This window comes from Cephus cinctus, unplaced genomic scaffold (assembly GCF_000341935.2).
Source record: "Cephus cinctus unplaced genomic scaffold, Ccin1 Ccin1_scaffold0303, whole genome shotgun sequence".
NCBI classification, from domain to species: domain Eukaryota; kingdom Metazoa; phylum Arthropoda; class Insecta; order Hymenoptera; family Cephidae; genus Cephus; species Cephus cinctus.
The window spans coordinates 260,638-283,490 of record NW_014333006.1 but is presented as its reverse complement, the minus strand read 5'-3'; the positions used below and the strand labels follow the sequence as shown (position 1 = coordinate 283,490).

The 22,853-nt window shown below is 40.3% G+C and overlaps 1 protein-coding gene across 2 annotated transcripts; it reads left to right on the top strand.

The window, feature by feature from the left end:
• Positions 1-187: 187 nt before the first annotated feature.
• Positions 188-21,368, top strand: LOC107266184 (dynein heavy chain 5, axonemal). 2 transcript variants are annotated; one of them, XM_015736421.2, is made up of 34 exons: positions 188-854; positions 3,824-3,931; positions 4,025-4,063; positions 4,143-4,300; positions 4,514-4,737; positions 4,878-5,155; positions 5,259-5,432; positions 5,527-5,756; positions 5,851-6,050; positions 6,117-6,340; positions 6,418-6,593; positions 6,682-6,864; positions 6,957-7,355; positions 7,435-7,682; positions 7,750-8,013; positions 8,085-8,260; positions 8,720-8,911; positions 9,002-9,230; positions 9,308-9,981; positions 10,067-10,872; positions 11,025-11,232; positions 11,325-11,711; positions 11,796-11,968; positions 12,085-12,451; positions 12,538-12,732; positions 12,793-12,931; positions 13,116-13,392; positions 13,464-15,266; positions 15,333-18,910; positions 18,997-19,223; positions 19,303-19,614; positions 19,682-20,133; positions 20,575-20,869; positions 20,959-21,345. In XM_015736421.2, exons 1-34 carry the CDS (start codon positions 828-830, stop codon positions 21,343-21,345), a joined length of 13,809 nt encoding a protein of 4,602 aa, XP_015591907.1. In that variant the 5' UTR covers positions 188-827. The 2 variants fall into 2 exon arrangements, with proteins under 2 accessions (XP_015591907.1, XP_015591906.1); XM_015736420.2 differs by having other exon boundaries at positions 3,824-4,063; positions 20,959-21,368.
• The last annotated feature ends 1,485 nt before the right edge of the window (positions 21,369-22,853 follow it).

Below are 22,853 nucleotides of genomic sequence, written 5' to 3'. Positions count from 1 at the left end.
AAAAAGATTATATCAAACGTAGATCCAGTCAAGCTCTATCCATAAGAATGTCTCTGAAGCTGTACTTTAGAGAGATACGACTGATCCATACTGTCAATAGATGTTTTTATGTGAGTTTAAAGAGGAAGCCACATGTTTGAATTCTATACAGATCTCCCAGAGGCTCTGTAGGGATTTGTATAGGCTTTGAATTTATGTTTTCATTTTTAAAACTTAAAACGTCTATTGACAGTACGAAACTAGTTGCATTCTTTTTTAAGTACAATTTCAGTGAAATTTTTTTGGGTGGACTTTGGATAGATTTATGATTGATAAAATATTGCTTAGATGGTTATGGAATTTACTTTTGCTGTGCTTGAATGTATCTTGTGGTACAGCATATTTTTTTTATTAAATTTTTGAGAATGCTGACGGATTATAAATCACTGGATAAAATGGTTGTCGCTGAATGAAAATCAATAAATTCTATAACTAAGCATCGATGGAGTTCGTGACGGAACTTCTTGCCAGATTGGCTGGCTGGAACTTGTTTCGAACTATTAGCATTCGGCTAAATTGTGTAAAGCTGAGAGAGAGAGAGAGAGAGAGAGAGAGAGAGAGAGAGAGAGAGAGAGAGAGAGAAAGGAACTGAGAAAGAGAGGAAGTGCAAGAGAGACTGGAAGGACTGACGTAGTTAATATTGCATTACAGTGCGGGCGGTATACGCGAACGTAGGTCTGTTGTTTAAAGTCGCCGTAGAAAAGAAGTAAAACAGTCATTTGTTTTGTAATCTTTTTTTTGTCGTTTTTCAAAATAATTCTGAACAAACCAGGACAAACCCATTGGCGATGGCGGAGGCAGAGGACGAAGCTAGAGTAAGCTACTATACACTTAAGGCGGTAGTCGCCTAGTAACGCATTAAAAATAACCACTAAAACAAACTAAACAATTTTTCTTGGGTTTAAAAAATTACTATGCATTTCATTCACACTTTTCGTGTGTTTTTCTTCATTGTTAATCCTAGACTGTTAAACTTCCGTGAATCACCTTCTAAGCTTAGACAGGCACTATTCACTATCCTATGGGATGCCTCTAGACACTTTAAAATATTCTTTTCTATTGTATGATCACGAAAATGACATTTATATAAATAAATTTTTTCATAAAGCAATAAGGAAGACGTCTGCGTATGTAAATTTAATGTTAAAAGCATTGAAAATATTGCAAGACTGTCTCAGCAGATTAAAAATTCTATTCAAGAACGTACATTGACCTGCTTTTGAGGGGAGGAACCGCCCCAGCAAACCGTCTAGTGTTGTAGAATAATCAGTAAAATTTGGAGACATTTTTTAGCCAACAGATTCTCCACTTAGATACTTGCAATTTTATGAGACGCATTAGAGGAGCAGTCGTTGACTGATGCACGTGATTCAGCTGTTCCAGGTGGGCTGAAACAAAAAAAAATAAAAATCATTATTTATCTATGTAAGTATCGCTTTCGGGTGAACCAGCAACTTCAGCTATTCATGGCATAATATTTTTATTAAAAACAAACGAATACGATTTTATAGACGAAAACAACATTTTTTTCAACACGAAAAAAATACATGGCAAGTTTGAGCGAAATGCCACTAATTATTTTATTTTTATCCCACAAGCATGCAATTTTTAAAGCGCTATACGCGACTGCCCTCTTAATAAAATATTTCTAAACTGGTTAAAGATACTTTAATGTATAGTCGAACGTTTTATATTAGTAGTTGTAATGCACATCTCTTATATTTTTTGCTGGGGAATACTTCGGGGACGATTTCATTTACGAGTTGCTATGTTGAGAACAAGTGGCTGTTTTGGGGACCGCCCTCAAAGAATTTTTAGCGTAATGACTGTTTTGAGGACCATAAAACGGACTGTCTCACCAAATTTGTTTATATTTTTTTTCAATGTTAGTCATCCGGTATTTGTGATGGGCTTAGAAATGTTTCGTTAGGTTAAATTAGGTCAGAACTCCAATGCTGTGATGTCCCAAGGTTTAAAAAAAACATTAGCTTGCTATTGTGAACGCCCCCTAATTTTTCGTGTTCCCAAAGTATCTCTTTGGCAAACGTGTATATATATGTGTGTGTATATACAGGGTGGGGTGGAATACATGGTACAACCGAAAAGGAACTGATTTCTGATAGAAAAGTAAATCGAATTTTCAAAGTAAGCTTGTTCTCTACGAGGCTTAATTTCTAAGAAAATCGGCTATAAAAATCAATCGGGTATGCGTGCAATTGACTAACAATCGACTTACGGAATCTTGTTAGAGACATTATTTTCTTTCATATTTCTATACAATTCCACGTCAACCAGGCATTTGAAAAATTGTAGATTCAGGTCACCCTAGATATTTCTCGTGACTTTCTGATTCGGGCACAACTTTGTAATCAACAATAGATATGACATTTTCAACAAGTCTTAAATTAACAAAATCAATTATTTAAAACTATCTTATATCATGATATTCTATACACATACAAAAGTAAAACAGTGATCTGTAACGAATTCCGTAAGTCGAGTTTTAGTGAAGTCCACGCGTGTACCCAACTTATTTTTAAAGTCGATTTCCATAAAAATGAAGATCCGTAAATAAATATTTCACTCTGTATTTTTAATTTACTTTACCACGAGGAATCATTTACCTTTCGATCGTACCACGATTTTCGTCCCACCTTCTATAATACGTAACACAATTATCGTATGAAGAATTTTACTAAGAAACATTCTCCGTCATCATTAAAATGACAATGTCCGGATTAACGGCACGATAAATATATAAGTTTGTTTAAACAATATCAGAAAGTATACGATATTTCTAGATATCACGAAGTTGCATGCGACACGCGTCGCTGTCAGTCGTATTCACCGACTGATATATCCACGAGCCGATCTAATTCTGATAGTGAATAGTATACCTAATGCCAGTGAAAGCAGCAATAAATCACGTATTATAATGGAACACGTGTAATGCAAAGATATCGCATAATCACATACTGGATATTTCTATTGGAATTATCATAAGCGCATTTATTCCCGACAATTGCGCAAAGCTTAAATTAAATCATGAGCAGCGTCGTGATTTATAGTATAATATCATGTAATATAGCTACAAGTGTAATCATCAATAAGAAATTAAATCACCCACAACCTATACACTTGTTCTAGATAAAAAAATATTTTTGTTTGCAATATCCTTTATATTCCTTAAAATAAATTTTATATCCAGCAATACATCCTCTACAGATCCTCTTTATAGATAAGCCAGGATGCGTGATGAGGGTTTGCGTATCAACAGATAAAAAGCGGTACCAGACACGGCACGGAAACCAAATCTTCCCCTAAAACACTTTAGTATAGTCTAACAGTTTAGTATAAACTGTAGCACTCTATGCTATGCCTATATCACCCTATGGAACCCTTTATAGAAATTTCTTACGCCCCTGAGCCACCCCTGTTCCACACGCGTCAAGCACTCCCACCATGCAAATGCCTCTCGCCGAGAGTGCGAGCCTAGGAACACCTCCACGTCCTGAACAGTTTCGCTTTGACGGGCACGTCGAGGAGATGCCGTCATGTTTGTTCAGGGTCCGCGGATGGTCCAGGACAGTTCCGATAATTCGGATGGATCAAGCGACGAAGAAGGTTCCGGTGATGTTCTACAGGTCTCTTTCTCATTAAAAGCCTCGTTATCAACAAATATAACGGATAGTTCTTAATTACTGAGAAAATATTATTTTTGAGGATGTTACACTGGATGTTGTGGATGGTCAGGATTTTTTGAATGTGGATGCTGGTGTTGCAGAAGAGACGGGAGGAATGCGAGAGAAAGGCGAGACGCGGGGAGATGGACCCTAGGCTGGAGTTTGTCTTCCAGATCCTGATGGATGCTACTTCACTTCCAAGACACAAGGTCATGGACCATGCATTTGATGGAGATATGCTTGATGAGATAAATCAGTTATTTCTGCCACACGTGAGATCTACTCTTATATGGTTTTACCAGGAAATAGAAGAATCGGAAGCTGTACGATCTATCGATCTGGTACTTACCGGTGTTGTTGATTATTGGTGAATCTTTTATACCAAAAATGGCCTTTGTAATAGAATACTTGTTGATAAAGGGACAGGTCAAGGGTTCACGCGTAGGGCCTAATTCGTCGATTACAAAGACAAAAGAACCCAGAGAACCCAAAGAACCCAGAGAACCGACGAAGAAGAAATTATTTTTAACTGACGGCTGGCAGGTTCCGTGCACAGGAATCTGTATATATATGTTTCGGTAAGTAAAATACGTGGATTTTTCCAAAATTTTTCATACGCACCCTTTTAAGAAATATGCAATGTACGTGTATGTAACACACGCCACATACAGTATGTTCATTTTATGAGAATAATTTTCAAACAATATCTGTATTACGGTACCAAATATTTATGCACGATCTTTCAAGAAACAATTCTACAAAGGCAGTAATGATTCACGTCAATGCTACAGTATTAACATCGCGAAGCAATTGCCGGAAGAAGGATTTCATAGAGACCTCTACACCGGGGTCATTGATACGAATAAGGTCAGCATGATAGCCTCGATCCAGCGAATAGTAGATCGTGTCTTCATGGATGCCCTGGCCCATCCCAGCCCCGAAGAGGAAGCTGATTGCCCAATGATTAAGAGTCTATTATTACCTGGACTCAGATCTTTCTGCAGTGCCTTAAAAGGTCATTTCATAACTATATTTCAGAATGCTTTACAATGATTTCTTTCCGATAGCAAAATATGTTTGATGGACATCCAAAGGACATGCATGGGATGTCTACGCTGATAATTTTTTCTAAAATGCTTAATCACTTGTGTACAGTCTGCGAGGAAGTGGCCGACGAAGGGAGTATTTTTGACGATGGTGAATCAATGATGGCTGACATCCACAACTTTGAAGAAACCAAGACGCTCATAGCTAAGGATGGCGTCGTGCTGAGAATCGAAGAGAGAGTCAAATCGTGGATCAAAAAGCTGAAGGACTTTATGCTGGAGAGCAAGCAGGTTAGACGTGAGAATGACAATTCTGGACCACAGCAGGAATTAGAATATTGGAAGCGAAGGGGTGCGCAGTTCAGTCAACTTGCAGCTAAATTACAGGTTCTAGTTTGAATAATTATGCAGATAAGTCAATTCAATATTTAGCTGTTATATGAAATAAAGATTACGAAGATGAAGTCCAATAATAATATCGTTATGGCAGGATCACGAAGTAAGGATGTCCTTATTATGTCTTCAAGTGTCCCGGTCAAAATTAATAAAAGAATGGGCGGATGCTGAGGACGAGGTCACATATTGCTACAATGAGGCCAAAGATAATGCGAAATTTATTCAAGCGATGGAGAAATGTTGTCACTGCTTGTATCTCGATGATCCAGTAAATTGATTTTTCAAAAAAAAAAAAAAAAGTAGAAGAAAATTACTTAATAATACATAGATATGTACGAAATTCTAAAAATTATAATTTTCAGGTCAAAATGAGAGATTCATTGGTATCGCTTTTGCAAACTGTTCGTCTGATATACAGTGTGTCGCGATATTACAATACTTCCGAAAGAACAAGTTCGCTAATGGTTAAGATCACCAATCAAATGATCGCTGCTTGCAGGGATTACGTCACAAAGCGTGGACGTGAAAGCGTTTGGAATCAAGATAGAACTGCAGTAAGATTAAAATTGAAGCATTGTTTACGACTCAATAAGTAAGATACAAGTTTTTCAATTAATTAGTGAGATAATACAGTCGTAATTGCAAGGACAATATATTTACGTTTTCTTTTTTCTTTTTTTTTTAAGGGCTTACAGAGAGACATACAGACTTGTACGTTGCTCTCCAGCCGTTTCTGAACAGGAATTTTCATTTTCGGAAACTCACGTTTTCGGTAGATTTGATTCGTTTTGTTCGCGCATTCGACAAATTTTAACAATGTTCGACCTCATTGAGAATTATCAGAAACTATTCGAAAGGAGAATGGAAGGATTACTTCTTGGTGAAGGTAAATATAAATTTGATATAAATATTAAAAAACATTGTTTTCATAAATATCACCTGATCTTTACAGCATTGGACGACGCTATGAAGACATTTGAAGAAGCAAAACGAATGGCTACAAATAAATCATACGACTATTTGGATCCAAGAAATTCCGAATTCGAGAGAGATTATGAGACTTTTATGTCGAAGACCGATACTCTCAAGCAGAGCATAGGTAGCATAATAGAAAAAAATTATGCTGACGTGTGGGAGACGCCCCAAGGCATCAGATTCTTAACAAGATTCGAAAAGGTCATTTTCCTGAACATCCACAATTCGGTCAGCATACAAAATCGTTATTCTCAATCCGCACTTATTGGTCCATATAGGTGAGCGAAAAAATTCCACTCACTAAACTCGACGAAAAATACAACATGGTTGTGCGCTATTGCGATAAAGAGATTGAAAGAACATTGAAGTTATTCAAGAGACAAAAAGATGATCCGTCCTTGCCGAGGCACATGCCACCCATAGCTGGTAGACTGACCTGGGCCAAGTCTTTGAAGTAATTAACGACACCGATCGATCCAGAACGCGAAATTTGGCTTGGCAATCAGATATAAACTTCTTTCTCTCCGATTTTTCGTGTTTAGGGTACATTTAGATGAGTTGGCCGCATCTGTATCTGGCCATCCTGTTCTGAGAACTTTACCGCTGACTGCTGATTTGGTACGAAGATATAACAACGCTGTAGCCATATTGCTTCAATATCAAACTGACGTATCCGATGTTTGGAATCATCAAAATTCTTGGGTCATTGAAGACTGCCTTCGAAGGTTGTATTTATATGGTATACATTAGAATATGAAAAATATATATATGATTAATTTTGTCGCCTGTTTAATATTTAAATTAATTTTGTCTTCAGACCTTTATTGGCCGTGGATGAAGGAACAGGCAAGATCAAGGTCAACCTGGAATCTCGCATTACACTCCTTTTGAGGGAGGCTGATTGCCTTGCGAAACTTCAACTGGAAATACCTATCGTTGCTTTGACTATCCTGTCAAAGAGGGACCACTTCATTCTGGTGACAGACTCGATGCAATTGGTGATTGAAGAATTTGTTGCCACTGCGAGGAAAGTGAAGCTTGAAGTGCGCCCACTTCTTTTGCCACATCTCGTACGAGTGGCTTCGCTGTTGGGGCCGGCACTTGTTAGTCTGACCTGGACAAAACCGGGATGGAAAGATTTCTGTCAAAATACACGAGATGAGATAAAAACTTTTGACATATTGATAGGAAGAGTTCACGATGTATATGCGAATAGGTACGAGTGGAAATGATAAAATAAAAAAATGTATACAACAATAATGAGAATTAAGTAATGACTTGTACGATTCTGATAGAATTCTTCAAGTTCTGTCCAGCATGCAGAAAGTCAGTCTTCACGCTTTGCCTAAATATCAACCTTGGAACGTTGAAGAGTTTATAGAAAAAACTGAAGAAACATGCAGACTCGCAGCTGTCGATTTACATAGGAAGAGCTTAATGATCGAAGAGGCTGTTGAAGAAGTTCTTGAGCTGGTGAAGAATGCGGCGGCGACCTTCAAAGGGACAAGCGAAAGTGATCAATTCGATTTTCTTAATAACGAAGGTAGTGACGCATATCGCTCTAAGAGAAGTATTATTTTTATGAATCGTGAATATGAATCCTGAGTTAGGTTCGGATGGTCAAGATAATGCTGACGAAACCACCCAACAACAACAGCAAGACTGGTCTGTTGTCTGGGCGTGTTTTGATAACCCACATCAACTTCTGACAACTCCTGGTGGTGGCTTATCAAAAGGCATGCAAGAGATGGTACGTAACGCTGTATCGGAGATGAGGAGGTACTATTCTCGAAAGGTCGTAGACGTGCTGATAAAGGTTACGAGAAGTTCATTGGATGCTTTGAGAAAGAGATTCGTTCGTGAAGTGGATAGCGGTAAGAGGAGCAAAGTGAAAAGTGTAAATAACAAAACTGACTTTATTCCAAAAGAAATTATTCATTTACAGAAGAACCACCAAATCCGGTATTCCTGCTCCACGCAATTTTGATGATACCAGCAGTGACGGTCAGGCCGAGCTTAGAGGATGTCCAGGAGGCGCTGACGACGGCAGGTAAAAAAATCGCTGCAGTAGCCAAGGGCGTAGCACAGTGGGATGCTGGAAGCAACAAAGTTCCAGAGAAGGTAATCTTGCCACTCTCCACTGAACTCTAATGTTATTAATATTTTATTGAACTTACCCTATGTCGCTTGTTTCCTGTTCGAACATACCCATTTCTACGTATCGCGTTGGAAACCCCTTTTTTAATATTAACTTTGTAATTTGGACCACGATTGAATGTGAATTTCCAATGGATAATAATTTTATAAAATTGCATGATTATATTGCGCAGCCCATGGAAATTCTTTCATAAATAAAATTTCTAAGATTGATTGACTCTCAAGAATTAAACGTCTGCGGTTATTTATTTTCCTCTGAATCTTCTTGCCTCTCTATAACTGCCATGTCTGCGTTTTCTCTGCACCCCACTCTGCATGCACCGCTTGTCTTGGCACTTCTTTCATGTAGCCAAGACGTTCCTTCTGCGCTCATAGCGCCCTGGACTTGAAAAATATCTGATAGACATCACGATGCGAACCCAGGTCGTCACTGAACGGCAGAACGTCGATTTGAACGACCCCAAGATCAGGAGAAAGAGACTCTACAGGATCATCTCGGAGGACAAACCGGCATTTCCTGTTCAGCAGAGAAACTTTCACAGTTTGGTCATGGAGAACAAGGAGGTCATCAAGATGCTGTCGATGCTGAGCACCTGTACGCAGGAGCTGCGCCAGGTGGGCCAATATTGCATAAGTACACTATATAACCGGATATTAGAAGCGTACAAAATATGATATAAACTAATTTTGAAATTCTTCGATCAGGATTTGACCAATTTTTTGGATCGATGGAAACCGTACAAATTCCTTTGGAAAAATGAACGCAGTGTCAGGGAACTTTTGCAAATTTCACTCCCCGAATTCGAAACAATATTACGAAAACATGGTGAATTAGAAGATAGACTATCAACCGACCCGGACATGATGTATTTTGGAACGTCCATTGTCGTGTCAACTGAAAAACTGAAATATGGTCTTTATACGGAGATCAAAGGTGAATAAAAAAAATAATAAAAAACACTAAGAGTCTATTGACTCAATTTAAAATAACCTAAATTATAACATTCTCAGGATCTACTCGAAAAATAGGCCAAGCCATGAAGAAGAAGTATCGTAGAGAAATGGAGTACGTTTACGCAGTGATGAACGAAATGGAGCGTAAATTGGATCGACAGATACGTGACCTGGATGACGTGCGTCTAATAATGGATACCCTGAAGAAGATCCGCGAGCAAGAAGTGGACATGGAACTCCGCATAGACCCAATAGAAGAAGCCTTCAACATCGTCACCAGATACGAAGTCCCAGTCGATCGCGAGTGTTTGGAGCAAGTCGACAACCTCAGATACACGTGGCAACAGCTTCAAGGTCGTGCCTTGGACAGCCACGTCCTCCTATTGACTTTACAACCTCAGTTCGAGGAAGAGCTAAGGAACAACCTAGAAAAATTCCGAATCGACAACGAAGCTTACTGCGAGGAGTACAGATGCTCTGGACCAATGCAGCCTGGGCTGACACCTAGAGAAGCATCCGATAGGCAGATACTGTTTCAGAACAGATTCGATGGCATGTGGCGAAAGCTACAGACCTATCAGAGCGGCGAAGAACTTTTTGGTCTTCCAACGACAGACTACCCCGAGCTGTCGCAGATTAGAAAAGAGCTGAACCTTCTGCAGAAGCTGTACAAGTTGTACAACGATGTTATCGACAGAGTCAGCAGTTACTACGATATACCGTGGGGCGAGGTAAGCTCTATGAAAAATTGCTATCACGTATGGATATCCTTGTTAATGTTTTTGTAACATAAAGAAATATTTATAATTCCGCAAGGTTAACATAGAAGACATAAACAACGAGCTTATGGAATTTCAAAATCGCTGTCGCAAACTGCCCAAAGGCCTCAAGGAATGGCCGGCGTTTTTCGCACTTAAAAAGACAATAGACGACTTTAACGACATGTGCCCCCTTCTGGAATTAATGGCGAACAAGGCAATGAAGCCGCGTCACTGGCAGAGAATAGTCGAGGTCACAGGTCATACGTTTGACCTCGAGAGCGAAGGGTTCTGCTTAAAAAATATATTGGAGGCGCCGCTTCTTAAATACAAGGAGGACATAGAGGACATCTGTATATCGGCAATGAAGGAGAGGGATATCGAGGCCAAGTTGAGGCAGGTCGTGAACGAATGGTCCGCTCACGAGTTGACCTTTATGACCTTTAATAATAGAGGTGAACTCTTGCTACGGGGTGACACCACTGCGGAAACTATCGGGCAACTGGAGGACAGTCTAATGGTTCTTGGATCCCTTATGTCCAATCGCTATAATGCACCTTTCAGGAAGCAGATACAACAGTGGGTCACTGACCTCTCTAACACCAATGAAATACTTGAGAGATGGCTCCTCGTTCAGAATATGTGGGTCTACCTCGAGGCTGTCTTCGTGGGCGGTGACATAGCTAAACAATTGCCCAAAGAGGCCAAAAGATTCAGTAAAATTGATAAGAGTTGGCAGAAAATTATGCAACGTGCACACGAAACTCCTGGTGTCGTGCCATGTTGTGTTGGCGATGACTTACTCAAACAACTTTTGCCACATCTTCAGGAACAGCTCGAGCTGTGTCAAAAATCATTAAGCGGGTAAATTTTATGGTTAACTATTGACCTTTCATCGCTGAACCTTAGCGTTCGGTTCTAAGATGCCTTTGGTATACTTATGCTTATGGGTTAAAAGTCTATAAATTAATATTCTTTTTCCTTTTACACTTTTACAACTAATTGTTTCTATTCAGGTACTTGGAGAAGAAACGGATGATGTTCCCAAGATTCTTCTTTGTATCGGATCCAGCACTTCTTGAGATTCTGGGACAGGCATCCGATTCGCATACCATACAGAATCATTTGTTATCTATATTTGATAACACTAGATATGTGAAATTTCACGATATTGAATATAATAAGATGACCGCAATTGTCTCATCGGAGGGAGAAACTATTGCGGTGATGATTAAACATTTTTTTATTATTATTATCCAATGTTATTTTACCAAAATTTTTGAAATTTTCTTATACAATCTTAATACCATATCTAGCTGGAAAGAGCAGTAAGAGCTGAAGGATCGGTAGAGACCTGGCTGATGCAGCTTCTTCAAACGTCTCAACAGTCTATTCACTCAATTATACGGCAATCCAATGGAATGATAAATGATCAGAATTTCAATCTCCTTGGCTTTTTGGAGAAAATGCCAGCACAAGTGGGAATATTAGGTATTCAGATGATCTGGACCAGGGATGCTGAATTAGCGTTGATGCAAGCGAGAGCGGATAAAAAAATAATGGGTGAAACAAACAACAGATTTTTGGAACTGCTAAATACACTAATTGACCAAACTACCAGAGATTTGACAAAAATCGACAGAACCAAATTCGAAACCTTGATCACAATCCATGTACATCAACGTGACATTTTCGATATTCTGGTAAAATTAACTAACAATAATACGGCTAATAATTTTTAATAAGAATATTAAATATCAACGCTGATTATTTGTTTTCAATGACAGTGTCGAATGAACGTCAGATCAGTTAACGATTTCGAGTGGCTAAAGCAATGTCGGTTTTATTTCAAAGAGGACTTGGACAAGACAGCCATATCCATCACTGACGTTCAATTCACGTATCAAAATGAATATCTTGGCTGCACGGAGCGTCTGGTTATCACTCCATTGACCGACAGGTAGAATATACAGAAGGATTTATTAAAAGAAATACATAGAACAACCACAGAATACCTCTTTCAAGTAGATAGTTTTTTCTTGACAACTTTATAAACGCCTTGCTTCTTTACTACAGGTGCTACATCACTCTAGCTCAAGCACTGGCCATGTCAATGGGTGGGTCACCATGTGGACCGGCAGGAACCGGAAAGACAGAAACCGTAAAAGATATGGGGAAGACATTGGCCAAGTACGTGGTGGTGTTCAACTGTTCCGATCAAATGGACTACAGAGGATTGGGTCGTATTTATAAAGGATTGGCACAGAGTGGATCCTGGGGATGTTTTGACGAATTTAATAGGATCGAATTGCCAGTCCTCTCTGTAGCAGCGCAGCAGGTCGCGGTTGTCCTGGCTGCAAAGAAGGAAAAGAAGAAGCAATTCGTCTTTACCGACGGTGATCAGATAGACCTGTGCCCAGAGTTGGGTATATTTATAACGATGGTAATTATTTCCGTGGACTTCACTCCACTTCAAAATAGGTATCCGAAGCGTGGTGGAGATATGCTTGGTAATTCGTTATTTCATAGAATCCAGGATATGCGGGTAGGAAGGAACTTCCGGAAAATCTAAAGATACAATTTCGTACCGTCGCTATGATGGTACCAGACAGACAGATCATCATCAGAGTGAAATTGGCTAGTTGTGGATTCTTGGAAAATATCACGTTAGCTAGAAAGTTTTATACTCTTTATAAATTGTGCGAGGAGCAACTTACTAAACAGGTAGTCGAAAACTTATGATACTCTTTAGCTAGATCACGTGATACAATATGATGTTTCCAGGTTCACTATGATTTTGGACTAAGGAACATTCTCTCGGTTCTTAGAACCCTAGGAGCATCTAAAAGAGTAAATTCCAAAGATTCAGAGAGCACCATAGTCATGAGAGTACTCAGAGATATGAATCTGTCAAAGTTGATAGGTAAATCATCAATTTTCATAATAAAAACTATACTAGTGATCGACTATAGAAATATTCCCTTGGGCGTTCATAAAACTCTGATAATACATGCAAATGATATCTTGCATAGACATTTATTGTAACGTCTAATAATATTTTTGTTTAACAATATTAATCAGTAACAAATGTCATTTCGATTGAACAGATGAAGATGAGCCATTATTCATATCATTGGTGGCAGATCTCTTTCCTAATCAGGCTCTCGAAAAGACTTCTTATCCTACCCTAGAAGCAGCCATAGATCAGCAAGTTCAAGAAGCTGGTTTTGTTTATCATCCACCGTGGGTTCTTAAACTAATCCAATTGTACGAAACACAACGAGTCAGACATGGCATAATGACTTTAGGTCCAACTGGTGCAGGGAAGACCACTTGCATCCAGATACTGATGAGAGCACTGACTCAGTGCGGTGATAGTCACAGGTGAGTGAAGTCAGAAACAAGAGCATAAATCACTCGGTATGGCAAGTATAACGAATGATCATTCCATCCAGAGAAATGCGAATGAATCCAAAGAGCATAACAGCAGCGCAGATGTTTGGACGATTGGACGTAGCAACTAATGACTGGACCGATGGAATATTTTCAGCGTTATGGCGTAAGACCTTGAAATTGAAAAAGGGAGAGTACGTCTGGCTCGTGCTGGATGGACCAGTCGATAGTATTTGGATCGAAAACCTTAATTCGGTCCTTGACGACAATAAAACCCTGACCTTAGCCAATGGCGACAGATTAGCTATGGCGCCTACCTGCAAGATCATTTTCGAACCGCACAATATAGACAATGCTAGTCCCGCCACTGTTTCACGAAATGGGATGGTCTATATGAGCTCTTCCGGTTTGGATTGGAAGCCGGTAGTGACTGCGTGGCTCAAAAGACGCACTACATTGGAAGAGGAAGTTTTTGAGAAGGCTTTTAACGATTCCTTTGCGTCGACCTACGCCTGGAGTACACAAACGTTACTGCTGGCCATTAAGGTTTTACAGTGCAACATAGTACGTCAAATGTTATGTCTTTTAGAAGGCTTGGTCCCTCCCGAGATACCCGTAGAGGTTGATGAAGACGATGATGACATAGAGAAGGACAAGCCACAGCCAATGACCCCGGATCATCTACAACGGTTATACGTCTTCGCCCTGGTCTGGGGAATTGGTGCTCTTCTAGAGACTGAGGATCGTCGCAAATACGACGAGTACCTGCGACAGAACATGGAGAATTTTGATCTTCCTACTTCGGAAAAGTATCCAAATGCGACAGTTTTTGATTTCATGGTGAATGAAAAGGGAAAGTGGGATACCTGGACCACGATGGTCACTAATTACATTTATCCCGATTATGCCACTCCGGATTATAGCAGCATCCTTATACCCATACCAGATAATGTAAGGATTCAGTATCTGATAGATCTTATAGGACGACAGGACAGGGCTGTCCTGCTGATTGGAGAGCAGGGCTCGGCGAAAACGGTGATGATGAAGTCATACATGAAGAAGGCTAATCCTGAGACCACTCTCGGTAGATCCTTCAACTTCAGCTCAGCAACAACGTCATATCAATTCCAAAAGACTATTGAAAGCTACATTGAGAAACGTATGGGCAGCACGTTCGGCCCGCCAGGTGGCAAGAAGATGTTGGTTTTCATAGATGACATTAATCTACCCCAGATAAACGAATGGGGAGATCAGGTCACTAATGAGATTGTAAGACAGACGATGGATATGAAAGGATTCTACTCCCTGGAGAAACCAGGTGACTTCACGACAATCGTAGACGTCACGTTTCTCGGCGCCATGTGTCAACCAGGTGGTGGAAGAAACGATATACCATCCAGACTCAAGAGACAGTTCTGCATCTTCAATTGTACTCTACCAAACGACTCCTCCATCGATAGGATCTTCAGTGTCCTCGGCGAAGGTCACTACAATTCCAAGAGAGGATTTTCAACGGAGATCAGAAGTCTCGTCAAGAAGTTGGTACCACTGACCAGAATACTGTGGCAGCGGACCCGTGCTAAATTGTTACCTACTCCTGCCAAGTTTCACTACGTCTTCAGTCTCCGCGACCTCTCTCGTATTTGGCAGGGAATGGTAGGCACTCTCTCGACCGTCATCGAAAGGGAAAGTATTTTAATGCTTCTGTGGAAGCACGAGTGCACACGGGTCTTCAGTGACAGGTTCACGTTGCAGTCGGACAAAGACTGGTTGGATAAAGAACTGGTACTCGTTATTAAAGAAGTTCTTGGTGAACGCTTTACTCAGATGGTGGAACCTGAACCGGCATTCGTGGACTTTATGAGGTGAGATATCTGACGCAAATTCAATTTAAAAAATCTAATTTGTGATGTATTTTTATTATTATTAAGGGACGCACCGGAACCCACCGGAGAGGAAGGTGAGGATGCGGACATGGAACTACCAAAAGTGTACGAGCCTGTGTTCGACCAACAAATTCTCAAGGATAGACTAGAGATGTTCTTATCGCAGTACAATGAGATGCAACGTGGAGCTGGAATGGATCTGGTCTTCTTCCCGGACGCCATGTTGCACCTGGTGAAGATTTCAAGGGTCATAAGACATCCCAGGGGAAACGTGATGCTGGTCGGTGTGGGTGGTTCCGGGAAGCAAAGTTTAACTAAATTGTCATCATTTATAGCTGGCTACAAGACGTTTCAAATAGCACTGACGAGGTCGTACAACGTAACGAATTTTCTGGAGGACTTGAAATTCCTGTACCGTTCGTGTGGTGCTCAGGGTAAGGGCACCACTTTTATTTTCACTGACCTTGACATTAAAGAGGAAGGCTTCCTTGAGTACCTGAATAACATTCTCAGCTCTGGTGTTATCAGCAATCTCTTTACTCGTGACGAGCAGGCTGAGATAATATCAGAACTGACACCCTCTCTTAAAAGAGAGAATCCAAAGAGGACACTGAACAATGAGCTCGTGATGGAATATTTCCTTCAGAGGACGTGCCAGAACCTCCATGTAGTCTTCTGTTTCTCACCGGTGGGTGAGAAATTCAGGAACAGGGCGCAAAGATTCCCAGCTCTAATATCCGGTTGCACTATAGACTGGTTTCAACCCTGGCCTAAAGACGCTCTGATTCTGGTAGCTCAGCATTTCCTCCATGATTTTGAAATCGCTTGTACACCAGAAGTCAAAGGTCACTTAGTGAACGCCCTGGGTTCTATACAGGATGTAGTCGCTGAAACTTCCACTGAGTACTTTCAACGTTTCAGAAGAGCCACCCATGTCACACCAAAGTCTTACCTGAACTTCATCGGGGGCTACAAGAATATTTATCGTACAAAGCAGCACGAACTGGGTGAAGGTGCCAAGAGGATGGACACTGGTTTAGCTAAGTTAGAGGAAGCTTCTATATCCGTGGAATTGCTGAAGAGAGACCTGGCTCTGATGGAGCAGGAATTGGCTCAGGCATCCCAGAAAGCTGAAACTGTATTACTGGAAGTGACTGAAAGAGCCATGCAGGCTGAGACCTTTAAGAATCAGGTTCAAAAGGTCAAAGAGAAGGCGGAACAATTGGTTGGATGTATAGCTGAAGAGAAAGCACTGGCGGAACAAAAGTTGGAAGCTGCGAAACCAGCTCTTGAGGAAGCGGAAGCAGCCTTAAACACAATAAAACCAGCTCACATAGCGACTGTTAGAAAACTGGGTCGACCTCCTCATCTGATCATGAGAATCATGGACTGCGTCCTGATCTTGTTTCAGAGAAAACTGGGTCCAATTGTACCAGACACAACCGCATCATGTCCTAAGCCCTCCTGGGCCGAATCCCTTAAAATGATGGCGAGTACTACCTTCCTTTTACAGTTACAAAACTACCCTAAGGACATTATTAATAATGAAATGGTCGAGCTTTTACAACCCTATTTCAAAATGGAGGACTATAATATGGAGACTGCCAGAAGAGTCTGTGGTGACGTGGCAGGACTCTTGTCCTGGACCAAAGCAATGGCGTTCTTCCACTCGGTGAACAAGGAAGTCCTTCCTCTAAAGGCAAATCTCACTTTACAAGAAGCGAGACTCAAGGTAGCTATGGAGGACCTGGCAAATGCTGAGAGGGAATTATCCGAGAGAGAGATGGCGCTGCAAGCTGTAAAGGAACAATACGATGCTGCGGTTTCGGAGAAACAAAGATTAACGGACGCAGCCAATGTTTGTCTCAGAAAAATGACCGCTGCCACGGCTTTGATTAATGGATTAGGCGGTGAGAAGATCAGGTGGACCGAACAGTCTGGAGAGTTTAAGGTTCAACTAGGTAGACTAGTTGGAGATGTTTTATTGGCAACTGGATTTCTATCTTACTGTGGACCATACAATCAGCAATATAGAGCAGGCTTGGTGATCTCTTGGATGGAAATTTTGACGATCCGAAATATCCCATTTACTCAAAATTTGAACATCACTAACATGCTCGTTGACACGGCCACAGTTTCCGAATGGACGCTTCAAGGTCTACCGAATGACGAATTATCAGTGCAGAACGCTTTGATCGTCACTAAATCATCGTCATACCCATTGCTGGTGGATCCGCAGAACCAGGGTAAAATGTGGATAAAGAATAAGGAGGCTTCAAACGAGTTACAAATTACATCTCTGAATCACAAATACTTCAGGACTCACCTGGAGGACAGTTTATCGCTTGGAAGACCACTGTTGATCGAGGACGTTGCCGAAGAGCTAGATCCCGTAATCGACAACGTGCTCGAGAAGAACTTCATAAAATCTGGATCCATAGAAAAAGTGATTGTAGGTGACAAAGAGTGCGACGTCATGCCTGGATTCATGCTCTACATAACAACCAAGTTACCAAATCCTGCTTATAGTCCTGAGATATCAGCCAAGACCTCAATTATCGATTTCACTGTGACTATGCAGGGTTTGGAGGATCAGCTACTAGGTCGAGTGATCCTAATGGAAAAGGCTGATCTGGAGGCTGAACGCGTTGCTCTATTTGAATCAGTAATGACCAATCAACGATCAATGAAAGAGCTGGAGAGCACTCTGCTTCATAGATTAACATCCTCGGAAGGTTCACTGGTGGATGATGAAGCCCTCATAGGAGTTCTTCGTGAGACGAAATCTACAGCGGAATCCGTTAACGAGAAACTCCAGGTGTCCGCGTTGACCGAGAGGAAGATCACTGTAGCCAGAGAAGAGTTCAGAGCAGTAGCGGCAAGAGGGTCCATCCTCTACTTCTTGATCGTGGAAATGAGCAACGTGAACGTCATGTACCAAAACTCTTTAAAACAATTCCTAACGATATTCGACGCCTCCATCACCAAGTCCGCCAAGAGCAACATCACCAGCGAGCGCATCGACATCATCCTACGTCATCTGACGTACGAAGTCTGGGGATTCACCCTGAGGAGTCTCTACGAGAGACACAAACCCCTCTTCACCCTGATGCTGGCTATGAAAATAGACTGTCACCGAGGTGCGATATCTCATGCTGAATTTATGGCCTTTATCAAGGGCGGCGCGTCTTTGGATCTTAATGCGGTAGCACCCAAACCCTTCAAGTGGATCCTGGACATAACGTGGCTGAATCTGGTGGAGATAAACAAACTCGAGGTCTTCTCCGAGGTGCTGACGAAGATTGAATTCAATGAGAAAGAATGGAAACATTGGTACGAGAAGGAGAAACCTGAAGAAGAGGAACTGCCTTGTGGCTATCAAAAGAGTCTTGACGTCTTCAGGAAGCTGCTCCTAATTAGATCCTGGAGTCCTGATCGTACTCTGTCGCAAGCAAGGAAATACATCATTGAGTCTCTTGGTAAAGAATATGGAGAAGCCAGGATTTTGGATCTGGAGGCAACCTGGCTGGAATCTGAACCAAGGACTCCACTTATTTGTATACTGTCCGTTGGTTCGGATCCTAGTCCACAGATCACTGCGTTAGCCAAGCAAAAATCAGCACGTGAGTCGTTAATTTTTTTTTTATTGCAATCGAAAAATCTGATTTACCGAAGGCTTGTAAACTTTCGCGAACTTTCTCCGTTGCAGCGCTAAGATCGGTATCTATGGGCCAAGGTCAAGAATTTCACGCTCGTAGAATGATCAATGATGCCATGACCTGCGGAGGTTGGGTACTTTTGCAAAATATACATCTGTCACTTCCGTTTTGTACCGAAGCAATGGACGCTCTTGTAGAAACCGATAATATCAATGAATCATTTCGACTATGGATGACTACTGAAGTGCATGCTCAATTCCCTATCGGTCTACTTCAGGTATCAGTTGCAATAACTCATTTTCTAATTACATTTAATTTCAATTCTTCGTCCGTATAATTTTATTAACTTGTCTCAGATGGCAATAAAATTTACGAATGAACCACCTCAAGGCATTCGCGCTAGCTTGAAAAGGACTTATCACGGTGTCACGCAGGATGCTTTGGATTACAGTACACAACCACAATGGCCGCCATTGTTATACGCCGTTGCATTTTTACACACCGTTGTACAGGAACGTAGAAAATTTGGTCCCCTAGGTTGGAACGTGCCATACGAATTTAATCAAGCGGATTTTGCAGCGTCCATACAGTTCATACAGAATCACTTGGACGACATGGATCCTAAGAAAGGCGTATCCTGGCCTACCGTTTGTTACATGCTTGGAGAGGTATTGTTTTGCTATAGTTGAATTTCTTTTTAAGATTAATGCGTTTCATAAAATTCTCTGGTTCAAGGTTCAGTACGGTGGTCGAGTTACCGACGACTTTGACAAACGTCTTCTGACTACCTTCACGCACGTTTGGTTCTGCGACGTGCTTCTTCGGCCAGGATTTGAATTTTATCGTGGCTACAGGGTTCCTCAAACTCGAAGTCTTCAGGGATATATCGATTATATTAATGGATTGCCCGCTACCGACACGCCCGAAGTTTTTGGTCTTCACTCAAATGCTGATATTACCTATCAGATTAATACAGCCAAGGGTATTTTGGACACCATTCTCAATGTACAGCCGAAAGAAGGTGGCGCTCAGGGCGGGGAGACCCGAGAAAGCGTTGTTTATAAATTGGCCGAAGACATGTTGGCAAAATTGCCCCAACAATACAATGCTTTTGAAGTCCGAGAGGCATTGCAGAGAATGGGAGCATTGTTCCCCATGAATATATTTTTAAGGCAGGAAATAGATAGGTTAGTATCACATATAGAAATAGATAAACGTTAAATTCTCATTACTGTCATTTTTAAATGATTACGAAGACTTTTTAAGCACGATCGCATGGAAGATGCTGCACGATATTTGTTGATTTCTGGTTTCAAAATGCACACGCAGAAAAATTGAAGAAATAATGTCGTACGTCTGTGTCCAGGGATCTGGATAGAACAGTAATATTTGCAATTGTCGAATATTTCCAGATTAAAAATTTTGCGTGTGAAATTAATTTGTTTTACAAGAGTTAACGCATAAGATTCGACCGCACGATTTAGCCAGTCGTGAATCACAGCATATCTGTTTGTTCGAATATTTTATTTTTATGTAATTTATTTTTTTCCTTATACTTTTGGCAACAGTACTGTCGATTATACATTGAATTAATTGAAAATAATTGAGAAATCTTTTAAATGTTGCAGGATAACCAGAGTGATAAGTGAGGTTCACACAACCTTAACTGATTTAAAATTAGCTATAGATGGTACTATAGTTATGAGTCAAGGTTTACGGAAATCCTTGGATGCCATGTATGACGCGCGTATTCCAGAAAGGTGGCTCAAGGTTTCCTGGGAATCGGCAACACTTGGTTTTTGGTATACCGAACTTTTGGAAAGGGATCATCAGTTTCGGCAATGGTGCAATAATGGCCGCCCAAGCGTCTTCTGGATGACGGGCTTTTTCAATCCTCAAGGTTTCTTGACTGCGATGCGACAAGTTGGTTTTCGCTATAATATTATAAAATTGTGAAGTAGCATTTATACGAAACTAAAAAAATTAATTTCATGATTCTCTTCCTTTAATAGGAAGTCACGAGAGCTCACAAAGGATGGGCCTTGGACTCTGTAGTTCTGCAAAATCTGATAACGCGATACAACAAAGAAGACGTCAAGGAGCCACCGCAAGAGGGCGTCTACGTCCATGGATTATTTCTAGAGGGAGCGTCTCTTGATCGAAAATCGGGAAAATTAGTTGAAAGTAAACCAAAGGTTCTTTATGAGCAGATGTCAGTTATCTATATCTATGCGATAAACACCACTGCGGGAAAGGATCCGAAATTATACGAATGTCCTATCTACAGAAAACCGCAAAGAACAGATCAGAAATACGTTGGTTCGATTGATTTTGAAACAGATTACAATCCGAGGCACTGGACGCTTCGTGGTGTTGCATTGTTGTGCGATATAAAATAAATAAACTTTTAACAATGATCAAACAATCGTATGTCGACTTACGTGATACTATAATAAAAATCTAGGCTTTCATGTTTTCGTGTTCTATGTACGATTACTAGATTGCAGATAATTAAGAGACTAATTTATTTTCAGCGTCCAGCCTAAATGTAGCTTTGGTCGCAGCAATCGGTAAGTATGAATAGTGATTATTGATTCTTACCTGTTTTATCATATGATCAATTAGCTCTTTCACTGCGAAACGCTCAGTAACAAAACATGCCAAACACGCGGCGCTTATATCCAACAGCGCATCTCACATATGACGTCTATAGACTGAAATCTGTAATTTTTACAAGTTTATTGCTCTAGTGTTAATGCTTCTAAAATTTTGGAACTTTTTGCAGGAATCTTATTAGAATCTACTTAGTGGAACTATATTTTCGAAATCTTTTCAGAATTGCGACACGTTATATTCGTCTAGCTTTACTATTTGATCATTAGGTAGCCTTATGTTTCAAAATTTACTGTCAATACTGCAAGTATAATTGTGTTCTTTCCGGATGCACACAGGTATTAAGGACTTGACAGTGACAGTTATTTTCGGAAAATGGCATCATCTAGTGGCAGAATGATTAAATTAAACAATTGTAGTTGTCCACAATTGTCAAATGATTTTGAGACCAGTGTCTCTGAGTGTCCCTGTAAAGTTTGGTCAAGTTGCTTGGCAATTATAGAACATGAAGTTTATGTATATCCCATATTGAATGGATTATTGTGGTATCACTGCAAGGGAAGTCGACTGTTCTACCACGAGATAAGGACTCGCACAAATTCGCTCATAGTACTTGGATCATTTTCTTCCTCCCATTTGTCTCTGTGCATCTCAAATGTGCATTTATATGTATGTACAGTGTTGATATACAATTATAATTGTCCAATAATTCAAGAACACAACAGATATTATATATTACCATGTGATATTGGAAAGGTACTGCTTCAGGCAGATATGCAGTCGAAAGTTCCCAGCCTCTTTTGGAGATCACACAGCGTTTTTTAACAATAATTCGTGAAACTTAATAAAGAATACCTGGAATGATCTTGACATTAATCAATTAGAACTGTTACTTGAACTATAAATTTCAATAGTTACGCAAACAAATATTTACTCAATTCTTGTAAACAGCCTATGAGATGCATTGTAACGCTGCATGATTAGCAATAGGAAGTCCATGGATAAAATAGGTATTATCGATCATTTCTTCTTTGAAACAATGAAAGTATCTATTTTCATCTCCACATTGACTGATGACACCATAGACATATTACAAAGAAAGAAGAGAAGAATAAAACATACAGTCCAGTTTCTAATATTTTTTCCTTAAAAAAAATAATGGTAAAGAAAAAGACAAGAATTGAGATGACAATGAGAAAATTAACACAAAAGATGATAATGGAATGAATATTTCTTATGTGATTTGTGTGTCAAGATTTGTGTATAAAAATGTTAAATTGTCAGTTTTCATGTA